At 38.3% G+C, this 13,853-nt stretch overlaps 1 protein-coding gene across 2 annotated transcripts in view; it reads left to right on the forward strand.

The window, feature by feature from the left end:
• EIF5B (eukaryotic translation initiation factor 5B) overlaps window positions 1-13,853 on the forward strand; it is a 63,049-nt gene that overhangs the window by 15,113 nt on the left and 34,083 nt on the right. Inside the window, exons 2-7 of one of the 2 annotated variants that reach the window (XM_011956566.1) lie at window positions 895-931; window positions 7,021-7,146; window positions 7,249-7,333; window positions 8,239-8,911; window positions 10,785-10,999; window positions 11,395-11,545. In XM_011956566.1, the coding sequence (XP_011811956.1) occupies window positions 927-931; window positions 7,021-7,146; window positions 7,249-7,333; window positions 8,239-8,911; window positions 10,785-10,999; window positions 11,395-11,545 (1,255 nt within the window). In that variant the 5' untranslated portion in view covers window positions 895-926. The remainder of the gene's footprint in view (window positions 1-894; window positions 932-7,020; window positions 7,147-7,248; window positions 7,334-8,238; window positions 8,912-10,784; window positions 11,000-11,394; window positions 11,546-13,853) is intronic. The other variant, XM_011956565.1, reaches the window with a different exon arrangement.

Below are 13,853 nucleotides of genomic sequence, written 5' to 3' on the forward strand. Positions count from 1 at the left end.
CTGAATAGCTGGGACTACAGGCGCGCACCGCCACACCCAGCTACTTTTTGTATTTTTAGTAAAGATGGAGTTTCACCATATTGGCCAAGCTGGTCTTGAACTCCTGACCTCGTGATCCACCAGCCTTGGCCTCCCAAAGTGCTGAGATTACAGCATGAGCCACCACGCCTGGCCTGCCTGGCTAATTTCTTTGTAGTTTTTGTAGAGTCAGGGTTTCGCCATGTTGCCCAGTCTGATCTAGAACTCGTGGGCTTAAGCAAGCCACCCACCTCGGCTTCCCAAAGTGCCGGGATTACAGGCATGAGCCCCTGTGCCCAGCCATTACCCGGTTAATGACACTGATACAGTCCACTGATTATATTCAGGTTTGCCCAGTTTCATTTATACTCTTTGTGTTTGTGTGTTTCTATAGTTAGTTCTATACAATATTGTTACATGTGTAGGTTTGTATATCCATTACACAGTCAAGATGCAGAATATCAGTGCAAGAATCCCTCATGTTGGATGTTTGTAACTGCCTCCTTCCTGTACTCCCCACCCCACCACACACACTTCACCTGTCTCTAACCTCAAGTGTCTTATACATTTCTAAAGTTTTGTCCTTTCACAAATGTTGTATCAATGGAATTTAGTATGTATGTGACCTTTTGAGGTTGGCTTCTTTCTACTCAGCCTAATTCTCTTGAGATCTATCAAAGTTGTTGCATGTATCAATGGCTCATTCCATTTTATTGATGAATAATATTTCGTGGAATGGAAATGAACCACGGTCTATTCAACCATTCACCTATTAGAGGAAATGTGGGTTGTTTCCAGTTTTTGGCTATTGAAAATAAAACTGCTATGAATTTCTGTCTACAAGTTTCTCCATGAACATAACTTTTTGTTATTTAGGTATAAATGTGCAAGAATGCAGTTGCTGGGTTATGTGGTAAGTACATTTTTAGTTTTGCAAGAAACTAATAGACTGTTTTCCAGAGTGGCATTGCCATTTTATATTTCTACCAGCAGTGTGTGAATTTTCCAGTTCCTTTTTGTCCTTACCAGTATTGGTTATTATCACTATTGTGGGGGAGGAGGGCATTCTCATTGGTATGTAGTGATTTGTATGTAGTGATACCCCATTGTGGTTTTAATTTGCATTTCCCAAATAGCTAATGATGTGAACATTTATTTGCCATCTGTATATCTTTCGTGGAATGTCTTTTCATGCCTTTTGCCCATTTTTTGATTGGATTGTTTGGATTTATTTTACTGTTGAGTTTTGAGAGTTTTGGGTATATTCTAGTTGTTAATCCTTGTGGTTTGGAAATATTTTCTCTCATTTTGTATCTTGTTTTTCATTCCCTTCACATAGTCTTTCACAGCAAAAGTTTTTAATTTTGATGAGTTCCACTCCTTTTGGATTGTGCTTTTAGTTTCAAGCCTTAACTCTTTGCTTAGTGCTAGATCTGAAAGATATTTTACTCTTTTCCTAAAAGTTTATGCTTTTATTTGTTTTTTTAAGTACATCATATATCTTGGGTTCACTCTTGGATAAGGACTGAGGGTGAGGTTCATTTTTTTGTGACAGGTGTCCATTTGCTCTAGCACTGTTAAAGAGGCTGTCTTCTGCTTTTGCACCTTCGTCAAAAATTAATTGGTTGTACTTTTTTTTCCTCGAGACAGTGTCTCCCTCTGTCACCCAGGCTGGAGGGCAGTGGTGCTATCTCAGCTCACTGTAACTTCTGCCTCCCAGGTTCAAGAGATTCTCCTGCCTCAACCTCCTGAGTAGCTGGGATTACAGGCGCCCGCCGCCACACCTAGCTACTTTTTGTATTTTTTAGTAGAGATGGGGTTTTACCACGTTGGCCAGGCCAGTCTTGAACTCCTGACCTCAAGTGATCCACCCGCCTTGGCCTCCCAAAGTGTTGGGATTACAGGCATGAGTCACTGTGCCTGGCCTAATTGGTTATACTTCTTTGGGACTGTTTTTGGGTTCTCTCTCTTCTCTTGTCTTGATTTGTGTCTATTCCTTTGCCAGTACCAAGAGCTTTGGTTAAGTCTTGAAATCTGGTAGAGTGATTTCTCACATTTTAGTCTTTTTTCAAAATTGGTTTAGCTATTCTAGTTTCTTGCCTTTTCATATAAATGTTAGAGTAACCTTGTCTATATTGGTTATGTCCTAAAAATCTTGCTGAGATTTTTATTGGAATTGTATTGAACCTATATATCATTTTAGGGCTGATTGTCATCTTTACTGTGTTGAGTCTTGTAGTCCATGAACATGGCATGTCTCTTCACTTATTCAAGTCTTGAATTTCTTTCATAAGCATTTTGTAATTTTCCACATATAAGTACTTTACTTGTTAGATTTAAGTATGTTACTTTCTTTGGAATAACTAAGTAATATGATGGTTTTTCCCCCCTCAGTTTTTTTTGTTTGTTTGTTTTTTGTTTTTTGGGGGTTTTCTTTGAGACAGAGTCTCGCTCTGTCACCCAGGCTGGAGTGCAGTGGTGTGATCTCAGCTCACCACAACCTCCATCTCCCAGGTTCAAGCGATTCTCCTGCCTCAGCCTCCGGAGTAGCTGGGATTACAGGCATGCGCCACCACGTCCAGCTAATTTTTGTATTTTTAGTAGAGACGGAGTTTTCCCTTGTTGGCCAAGCTGGTCTTGAACTTCTGACCTCAGACGATCTACCTGCCTTGGCCTTCCAAAGTGCTGGGATTACAGGCATGAGCCATCGCGCCCAGCCTCGCCGCTCAGTTTTTAAAAAATAAACTTGAATGTGTAGAAGTTTTAGATTGTGAAGACAATACAGGGTCTCCATATGCCCCACACCTAGTTTCCTCTGTTATTACTGTATTAGCATGGTACACTTGTTTCAGTCAAAGAACCAGTATTATTAAGTGAAGTGCATACTTCGTGTAGATTTCTTTAGTTTTTCTCTACTGTCCTGTATCTGTTCCAGGACCCTATACAGGATACCACATTACATTTAGTAGTCATTTATCCTTAGGTTTGTTTTATCTGTGATAGTTTCTCAGATTTCATTATATCACTGATGTCGATGTTGATCACTTGGCTGAGGCTGTGTTTGTCAGATTTCTGCATTATAATGTTCCTTTTTTCTTTCTCTTTCTATATTGTATTCTTTGGAATGAAATCACTGTACACAGCTCATTGTTTAGGAGTGGAAAATTCTGTTCCACTTCCTTGAGGATGGAATTCTGCATAATTTATTTAGCTTTCTTCTGCATACGTTTGTCTCTTCCTCATTTATATACGTAATCATTTCTCTCTAATTGTATGACTAGTGGAATTATTTCATACTTAGGTTATAATTTAATATTGTTATTTAATTTGTTCTTCTAATTAATTAACATATTAATTTGTTGCTCCCATTGCCCATTGGGAGCTCTTTCAGTTGGCTCATGTGTCCCTTTGTCATAGACTCAACATTGTGTATGTGTGTTTTTGTGTGTTTTGGCATTTTCTTATTTGCGTGTTTGTTTTTGTTTTTAAATCATTTCCTTGCATCCTACCATTACACAGTGCTCTAGGCTTATTTTGTCTATGTCTAGCCCCTGCCCTAGAATCAGCCGTTTTGCATTCTTACCAGGAATTGGTATTGTCAGTTTCTTGGATTTTAGCAACTCTGATAGGTATATACCACTATCTCTTTGTTTTAATTTGCATTTCCCCAGTGACAAATGATGATGAACATTTTTAATCTACTCCCCCTGCCCCTAATTTGACAAGGTGACTGCCCATATTTTAATTGGGTTGTTATTGTTGAGTTTTAAGAGTTCTCTGTGTATTTTGGATACAGGTCTTTCAGCTAGTAGTGCTTTGCAAATGTTTCTTTCAGTCTGTGGTTAGTGTTTTTATTTTAATACTAGTATCCTTCTCAGAGCTCTATTTCTGGGCTACCTGGTCTGTTGCCTTGATCTATGTGTCTCTTCTTTCACCAGTACTACACTGTCTTGATAGTAGCTTTATAATAAATCTTAAAATTGAGTAATGAGTCTTGCAGCTTTGTTCTTCAGTTTTCTGTTAACTTATGCGAAGTCTTTTGCCTTTGTATGTAAACTATAGGAATTTTATAGCTATGTTTGAATTTTTCAAGCAGGTAATACACTAGATTATTTCCCATTTTCTAGGAAGGCAGTAGAATCTGCTGTTAAAATTTGGGCTTGAATTCTTGGTATGCTACTTTGTAGCTGGTGGCCTTTGAAAAATTACCATCTTTAAGAATAGTTTTATGAAATTGTTGTGAATATTAGGTGTCAGTATATATATTATGTCTAGGCATTGGTCAGCACAATGCCTGAATATAAGCATATTACAAAACTGTTCATCTTATATTGTTAGCTACAAGAAGCCTTTCAGACTTAATAATGTACAAATGTAGTCCTATACACTGTTATCCTAGAGATGTTTATTGATGAATTCTCCAGAAATATAGCTAATCACAAGAAGATTCTTGAAGCTATTTTGATGAGATGAATACAGTTTGGGTGAGGGCAGATAAATTTTTGGAAATGAGATGCCAAACTTCAACCTTCTCTTCTCACACAGTTGTCAGAAGCTGCTGTAGCGTGAAATGTTGCCAGAGTTGCCTTTGGGGATACTCCTGGGAGATGCTGGGGCAGACTTAGGTTCTTGTTACCTGATGGGACCTGAGATTTGTCCTTGATTCTTCCTTACTCCTTTCTATATACATCCTGTTGATCACTTAAGTGTTGTTGATTCGATTCCCTTAATATTCATCTAACTGATTTACATCTTGCCTGCCACTGGGCAAGTCTAGGTGTTCATTGTTTCTCGTTACACTTACTACAGAAGCTTCCTAACTGGTCTCCTTGCTTCCTGACTAGTCAGGATTCAGCCCTGCCATTCATACCAGAGGTAGCATTCTAAAATGCTTTTTTTTTTTTTTTAAACAGGGTTTTACTCAGTGGCACAATTCTAGCTTGCTGTAGCCTCAACCTCCTGGGCTCAGGTGATCTTCCCACCTCAGCCTCCCAAGTAGCTGGGACAAGGGGCATGTGCCACCATGCCTGGCTAATTTTTATATATTTTTTAGAGATGGGGTTTCACAGTGTAGGCCAGGCTGGTCTCAAAACTCCTGGGCTGAAGTGATCTGCCTGCCTCAGCCTCCCAAAGTGCTGGGATTACAGGTGTGAGACACTGCATCCAGCCCTAAAATGCAAATTGGATTATGTCAGCAGAAGTAAGACATCTGGCTATGGAATCAGACTTTCTGGATTTAAATCCCATATCTCTGACTCGTGTGATCCTGGGCAGATTCTCTGTGCCTCAGTTACTAGTTACTTCATCTATAAAGGAAGAAGAGTGACAGTGTTCAGATCTGGTGCACAATCACCTGGAAACATTGTTGCTAAAAATATACTGCCTGGCTTGCCCCCCAGTTTCTGTTTCCCTGTATCTTTGGTGGGACCAAGAAATACATAGTGCCCAAACATTTCTTAGGTGGTTCGGATGTCTTTTGTGAGCCCTCTTGAGGCATAACACACCTTGTTGCCTTTAGCTTTTGGACTTACTGTGTCTGGTATGTGTACCCCTTTAGGTAAGAAAAAGATGCCTCTGACTTTCCCATTCTAGATTTGGTACTGTAGGAAGTCCCCACCACTGCAACAGATCAGTGTCAAGTCTAAAATATAGGAAGAAAAGGAGCATATTTCCGTTTAGTATAAACAACAACTGTTTATAAAAGCATTAAGTTCTTTTACTTCAAGGCATTTAACATTTTGCAATTTGTGGTTTACTGGCTTGCTGTCTGTCTTCCCTATTAAGCTCCTTAAGGCTAAATTCTGTATCCTCAATGTCTTGTCCTATAATCTTTTAATTATATTTATAATATAGTTGGAAGTTACTTCTCTTTAGAAATTTTCTTTACTGAGGCTGGGTGCAGTGGCTCACGCCTGTAATCCCAGCACTTTGGGAGGCTGAGGGTGGCAGATCACAAGGTCAGGAGTTTGAGACCAGCCTGGCCAATATTGTGAAACCCCCGTCTTTACTTAAAATACAGAAAAAAAAAAAAAAAAAAATTAGCCGGGCATGGTGGTGGGCTTCTGTAGTCCCAGCTACTAAGGAGGCTGAGGCAGGAGAATCACTTGAACCCGGGAGGCGGAGGTTGCAGTGAGCCAAGATCGCGCCACTGCACTCCAGCCTAGGTGACAGAGTGAGACTCCGTCTCAAAAAAAAAAATTTTTTTTCTTTGCTGAAATAAAGCATCTCTTTACAAGGCGTCCATTATAAAGGCCATGTTACATGAGTTGTTTTCTTACTGTGCCATTCATTTGGATTCATCTACCTTTGCTACTTGTACATTTTAGATGGGGCTGCCTTCATTTTCTGTAGGTTTTAGCTGGAACTTAATTTGGTTTACTCCAAGTAATGTTGGTAGGTGAGGACGTTGTTGGATGGATCCAGAAATGAAACCAGATGCGAACAGGTTTAGTTCTGGGTTTTTGGTTAAGTATTTTATTTAGTGAATCATTCCTAATTCATTTAGATTTGAATTTGTAGTTATATTTTTCTCAGGACATTCAGTCCTTGTGCATTTTAGTTTTCCCATTGGTAAAATGAGATTATAGGCTAGATGACTGATCTCTAAACTTCCTTCCAACTCTGAAATTTTTGCTATTCCAAGTAAAAATGCACAGGGGTCCAAATATTTAGGTGTTGTTACTGATAGTTGAGAAATAAGACTTGTTTTATGTTTTAAGATCGCTCCATTTTATAAATAACTTCATTCAGACACACAAAAAACCTTTGGAGCTTTTCATTATCACTCTCCCTTATTTGAGTGTAATCCAGAAACTTCAGTGAAGCAGATGTAGGGAGGCTGATAAGTAGATGTAACTTGTGCTGTCATGAAAGAACTTGCAGATGATTTTTCTCAGTGTGCTGCTAATGCATGAAAAAGGTCAAAATGATAAAATTTTCTATGTAAATGAATGATTATTTTGCTTTTGAGTAACATTTAGGACATCTTTGTTTTCATTTAAGTGCCAAGGATGACATTGATCTTGATGCCTTGGCTGCAGAAATAGAAGGAGCTGGTGCTGCCAAAGAACAGGAGCCTCAAAAGTCAAAAGGGAAAAAGAAAAAAGAGAAAAAAAAGCAGGATTTTGAGTGAGTATATTTTAAATATATTTGATTTTTATTTGTTTTGGTACTGGATTCACTTAATAAAACTATATCAGTGCTTCACAATGTATTTTAATCCTTTTCTAGTGAAGATGATATCCTGAAAGAACTGGAAGAATTGTCTTTGGAAGCTCAAGGCATCAAAGCTGACAGAGAAACTGTTGCAGGGAAGGTGAAAGACCTTTGTTACCTATTCGTGTTTCATATTGTATTCTTCTTAATGTTGGTTTGGGGAGTTACGTTTGGACACTTTTTTTTTTTTTTTTTTGGGACGGAGTCTGGCTCTGTCGCCCAGGCCGGAGTGCAGTGCCCAGATCTCAGCTCACTGCAAGCTCCGCCTCCCGAGCTTACGCCATTCTCCTGCCTCAGTCTCCCAAGTAGCTGGGACTACAGGTGCCCGCCATGTTGCCCGGCTAGTTTTTTGTATTTTTTTTTTAGTAGAGACGCGGTTTCACCGTGTTAGCCAGGATGGTCTCGATCTCCTGACCTCGTGATCCGCCCATCTCGGCCTCCCAAAGTGCTGGGATTACAGGCTTGAGCCACCGTACCCAGCCTTGGAAACTTTTGAGCAGTGTACAATATGTTATTTAAAAGCTTCTGTGAAATCTGATGCCAAAGGGAAAAATAGGAATGTAAAGGTATTTTGTGGTATATTGTTTATTCATAACATTGGTACATTTGGAGATATGATATAATCACTCATCTCCACCTTCAGTTTTCTCTCGTTTCTTTTTCATCTTTCAAATTTGGATAAGCCTCAGAGTAATGGGGAAATGATAAATATTTTTTCTTCTTTCAACTTGGCCCTTAGGCTTTGTAAAGTTAGTAAATGTGGGGTGGTGATTAATGCCTGTTTCAAGAGGCCCTGGATTCTGAAATTTACAATGAATGCAAGATGTGTCTGAGGCCAAGGCCAACCTCTCATGCTTGTTTGAATTTTATATTCCTATGAAAAAGACTTTGAAAAAGATTTTGATATCATTTTGAGATTTTTAAAAAATGTTTACTTAATGAAGCACATGACTCTGGTCTCAAATATAATTCTGTTCATCTTTTCTAACAATGGAAATTTTTTAGCCAACAGAAAACAATGAAGAGGAATTCACCTCAAAAGATAAAAAAAAGAAAGGACAGAAGGGCAAAAAACAGAGTTTTGATGATAATGATAGTGAAGAATTGGAAGATAAAGATTCAAAATCAAAAAAGACTGCAAAACCAAAAGTGGAAATGTACTCTGGGAGTGATGATGATGATGATTTTAACAAACTTCCTAAAAAAGCTAAAGGGAAAGCTCAAAAATCAAATAAGAAGTGGGATGGGTCAGAAGAGGATGAGGATAACAGTAAAAAAATTAAAGAGCGTTCAAGAGTAAATTCTTCTGGTGAAAGTGGTGATGAATCAGATGAATTTTTGCAATCTAGAAAAGGACAGAAAAAAAATCAAAAAAACAAGCCAGGTCCTAACATAGAGAGTGGGAATGAAGATGATGACTCCTCCTTCAAAATTAAGACAGTGGCCCAAAAGAAGGCAGAAAAGAAGGAGCGCGAGAGAAAAAAGCGAGATGAAGAAAAAGCGAAACTGCGGAAGCTGAAAGAAAAAGAAGAGTTAGAAACAGGTAAAAAGGATCTGAGTAAACAAAAGGAATCTCAAAGGAAATCTGAAGAAGAAACTGTCAAATCCAAAGTGATTCTTGATATTGGAGTAATCCCTGCCTCTGAAGAGAAAGCAGAGACTCCCACAGCTGCAGAAGGTTGGTTAATACTTTAGAGGAAAGAGCAACAGGCTTTTGATTCACAGTATAAGTTGTCATCATTATGCCCCAAGGTCATTTTGTTATTTGTCCATGAGTATAGAGGTACTTTATTGTAAGGAGCCATCTGAAAAATTACATCTGAGTGTTTGACTTGATTTGCATTGTTACACATGTAGTATAAATATCTTTCAGATTATGTACAGACTGGAATTTTTGTAGAATTTCATTATGAAAACTTTTTTTGCTGTTGATAAAGACTATAGAAGTTACTTAATGAAAAATTTATTCTTTCTGATAAGTCCGTGTCAGATAATATTTGAATTCTTTCCTGTCTTTAAAAACCTAGTTCAATTTATGAAATTCACAAATAAATGTTTTCATGAAGTTGCTAATATTTTCTGCTGCACTTAAAACTCAACGTGCTAAAGTTAATGTCTTTTAAGCAATAATGAGCCATTTTTTTAAACAACCAATTATAAAAGTTCTAGCTAATTTCTTCCTCTTACTTAGAATGAAAATAGCTAAAGATCAGTTGGATGGCATGGCCATACTATATTCTTAAAACAGTAGTTTTTTGGCCAGGTGCGGTGGCTCACGCCTGTAATCCACTTTGGGAAGCCGTGGATCACGGGGTCAGGAGATCGAGACCATCCTGGCTAACACGGTGAAACCCCGTCACTACTAAAAATACAAAAATTAGCCAGGCGTGGTGGTGGCGCCTGCAGTCCCAGCTACTTGGGAGGCTGAGGCAGGAGAATGGCGTGAACCCAGGAGGTGGAGCTTGCAGTGAGCAGAGATCCGGCCACTGCACTCCAGCCTGGGCGACAGAGTGAGACTCCATTTGGAAAAAAAAAAAAGTAGTTTTTCTGTTGACTGGACAACGTTTAATGGGAAAAATGACACAACTTTTCCCTTCCTTCCTCCCTCCCTCCCTTCCTTCCTCCCTTCCCTTCCTTCCCTTCCTTCCTTCCTTTCCTTCTTTCTTTCCTTATTTATTTTTTTTTTTGAGACGGAATTTCACTCTTGTTGCCCGGGCTGGAGTGCAGTGATGCGATCTCAGCTCACTGCAACCTCCTCTTCCCAGGTTCAACTGTCTCAGCCTCCCAGATAGCTGGAATTACAGGTGCCCGCCACCATGCCCAGCTAATTTTTGTATTTTTAGTAGAGATGGAGTTTCGTCATGTTGGCCAGGCTGGTCTCGAACTCCTGACCTCAAGGCGATCCACATGCCTCAGCCTCCCAAAGTGTTGGGATTACAGGCGTGATCCACTGTGCCCAGCAACTTTTTTAAATGCTAGGATTTTTATTATCTGGATGTCTTTGAGGAGGAACACCATGAAAGTACCTTCATAGCTTTTAATTCTTTAGAGTTCTGGGAGTATAACTACCTGTATTTTTGTATTTTATCCTACTAATATCCCCCTAAAGTAGACATCATTCTCATTATCTCCATCTTGTAGAAGTGAAATTAGCTACAGAACTTAGGTGGGTGTTAGTTCATTCTGATTGTTAGAACTTCATATAGGCATCTATTGGATACCAGCCACTCAGGTACCAGGGATTAAGAGATACATTAAGTGCAGGATTGCCCTTTTGCTGCTGATAGTGTCCTTCTGTCTTACTGTATTCCTCGGGACGTCTGAGACCAACACCAGCACTGCAGACTTCTCAGGAGGCCATCTGTGAGTTATTCTGAGCTATTCTAGTTACCAAAGTGCTCAGGATGCCTTGATGCCTGGAGAACTTAGCCTGCTGCTGGCATCAGCCTTGGCCCATTATGGTCCTTGAATTATGGTTGGGTTTTGCTCATCATCACCACAGGGAATTGTTTTTTTCATTTCAATGCTTTGCCTTTATTCTTTTTTGGTAGATGACAATGAAGGAGACAAAAAGAAGAAAGATAAGAAGAAAAAGAAAGAAAAAGAAGAAAAAGAGAAAGAGAAGAAAAAAGGACCTAGCAAAGCCACTGTTAAAGCTATGCAAGAAGCTCTGGCTAAGCTTAAAGAGGAAGAAGAAAGACAGAAGAGAGAAGAGGAAGAACGTATAAAACGGCTTGAAGAATTAGAAGCCAAGCGTAAAGAAGAGGTATGTTTTCATGAAGTTGGTAACATTGATACTGTGTTTAACTTAAAATCTATTCTCTGTAAAATATCTTTAATCTTCTAATTCTGAGAATTTCATAGTTGCATGGTAATTCAGTTATATTATTTTTCTGATACGAATAATAAGATGAAGAGGTACAGCACATCTTTATTTTCTCAGTAATAGATTCCTTGATACATAAGTTGCTTATGTATCATTGCCAATAATCTGATGTGATATTAATTAATAATCATGTACAACATTTAAAATACTTTGGAATCTCCAGATATACTTTGCATGTGTCTCAAGAGATTTATTTGAAGTTTGGATTGTTTACATTTGGATTTTATAGTTCGTTAAATGAATACAGGTTTTGTCTGACATGTACTCTTTTATAGGAACGACTGGAACAAGAAAAAAGAGAAAGGAAAAAGCAAAAAGAAAAAGAAAGAAAAGAACGCTTGAAAAAAGAAGGGAAACTTTTAACTAAATCCCAGAGAGAAGCCAGAGCCAGAGCCGAAGCTACTCTTAAACTCCTACAAGCTCAGGGTGAGTGGTACTCTTCATTAACTGAACAGTCAGAGAGCTCTGCACATGCAGTTATATCCCTTAATGTTGAGAAGGAGAATGGAATTTGCATCAGGACAGTTTCTATGAAAATCTGTGAAAAAGGTCAGTAAAACGTAAGGAATAGGTGATGTAATTTCATTGTTTAGGAAGATGATGTCTACACAAGGATAAAAATGTATATGTAAATGATAGTGTGTCTGAGTTCTCCTCCCGCAAACAAGAATAATGATAATAATAGAATGAGTCCCTGTGTACCTATCAGCCAGCTTCAACAATCAGGACCATTTGACATTCTTGTTTTGTACTTCTCCATCTACTTTTTATCCTGGCGTGTTTTAAAGTGAATCCCAAAAAATAAAAAAGAAATACAGTGATTCTCAGACAGCATATTAGTTTACCCACATGACCACAGTGAAAAAGTATTCGTGACCATTTTTTTTTAACCTTTTCCTTACTTTCTGACACAACAGGATATCCCAGGTTCATCTTGCATGGCCTGAGACCTGGAATCAGTTGTTTATCCAAAGAGCTTTGGTTCCTTTTAGAGGGGAATAGTGTTTAGAGATCACAACTGGGCATATAATTTATTACTTTTTTGAAAGGTAAGATGATTTAAAATAGTGTCTTTGCTCCAATGAGAAGAATATATTGGGGCCTCTCTTAAATTTCCTGTTCCTGTATTCCCTAGATTTTTAGATTACAGTCATTTTGGTGTTTATGCTATAATTACAGTAATAACTACCATTTATTGTGTGCTTAGTGTGTAACTGATGCTACAATGTCTTTGACATTGTCTATTTTTCCCTTATAAAAATTCTTATAGCTATTTTACTTCCATCATACAGATGAGGAAATGGTGGTTCAGAGAGTGTAAACAGACTACCCAAGGCCCCAGAGCTGAAATTTAAGCTGGTCTCTGCCACTTTTTCTTACATGTATGTTCAGCATTAGATGTGAAGAAACCCAATACTTAGATTTTAGACAGTTTTATTCTTAACTGAGAATACAGCTTTTTAAAAATTTTACATGAAATTAGGTACAAACTTGAATATAGTTAGCATTCATACATCAGATTTCATCGTTGACTATTGGAGAGGCTAAAAGCACCCATGAAGAAATTGAGATGGGACCAAGCAGGGAGTGATTTGCCAGTCTCAAAAATGCTGTTTTAAGGAGCAGTTAGACTTACAGTTATGGAAATTACAGTGTAAAATGATGGACTTTTAGCATCAGTCTTTAGCATAGGCTTGTAAGAGATGATCTCTCAAGTGGCATCTCTGACCCTGGTCTCTTACTCTTCATAGTGTTGTCCAGTGTTTACCATCTTATTGGTTCCCTATCGTCTATTAATAAAAGTCCAAATTCCTTAGCTTCACATTCAAGGTCCCCCCCCCACAGCCCACTCACAGGAGTCATCTCATTAAAAGATCCTACAGCGTTGTTTCATTATATGTTTGGAAGACAGCTGCTTACTACATTTATTACCTAGATATTGTAAAACTTAATTCATTGAGCTGAAAATGTACTCTCAGAGAGTGTAGGCATCTGCAGGTGTTTTCATAAAATTACTCTGAAATGTGCAGCAGGTTAACTTTTCAATCATCCTTCAGCCTGTGACTACTAAGCACAGTCTCATATATATATGAGTCCTTTATCAATAATTTGTAATAAACTCATTTCAAGCAAAGAGCTTCTTCAAGAACTTGATTGTGATGTCTCAGTTTGCAAAGTGAATGGAATGTCTGAACACATACAAGTCTTGGTGTTGATTCCAAATACAGCAGCTTATTTGAGAGTCCATGACTAGAAGAATAGTCAGTTGATTAAGTCTAGGGTGTTACTGGGACTACCCTTCAGGTAATCCAGCCTACAGTTTCCCCTTAGGCCCATGCTTTTCATCTTAGTAGGTGTAGGCTGCTAGGCAAGGAAAACTTTAATCGAAGTGATGATCTCTGCATTCTCAGCTGGCTTTATCCTCTTTCTTTGGTTTGTTTAATGTATTTGTCTTATCAGTCATAGCTATGGTTTTACCATTCTAGACATTCTTCAGCACATGCACAGCACACATCCATATATATTCCTACTTTAGAGATAACATTTTTAGTCATTTTCCTTTATTAGTGACTTCATTCAAAAATCCCATGGTATACAATTTGTGTTGTTTTTATTCTAAGGCTTCTGCCCATAGAGACTGTGTCAGTAATCCAGCAATCTATAGATTCAGTTCAATCCCAGTCAAAATCATAGCATATTTTGTAGCTATCTATCAACTAGTCTAAAATGGATA

The sequence above is a fragment of the Colobus angolensis genome, unplaced genomic scaffold (assembly GCF_000951035.1).
Source record: "Colobus angolensis palliatus isolate OR3802 unplaced genomic scaffold, Cang.pa_1.0 Scaffold42, whole genome shotgun sequence".
NCBI lineage: Eukaryota > Metazoa > Chordata > Mammalia > Primates > Cercopithecidae > Colobus > Colobus angolensis.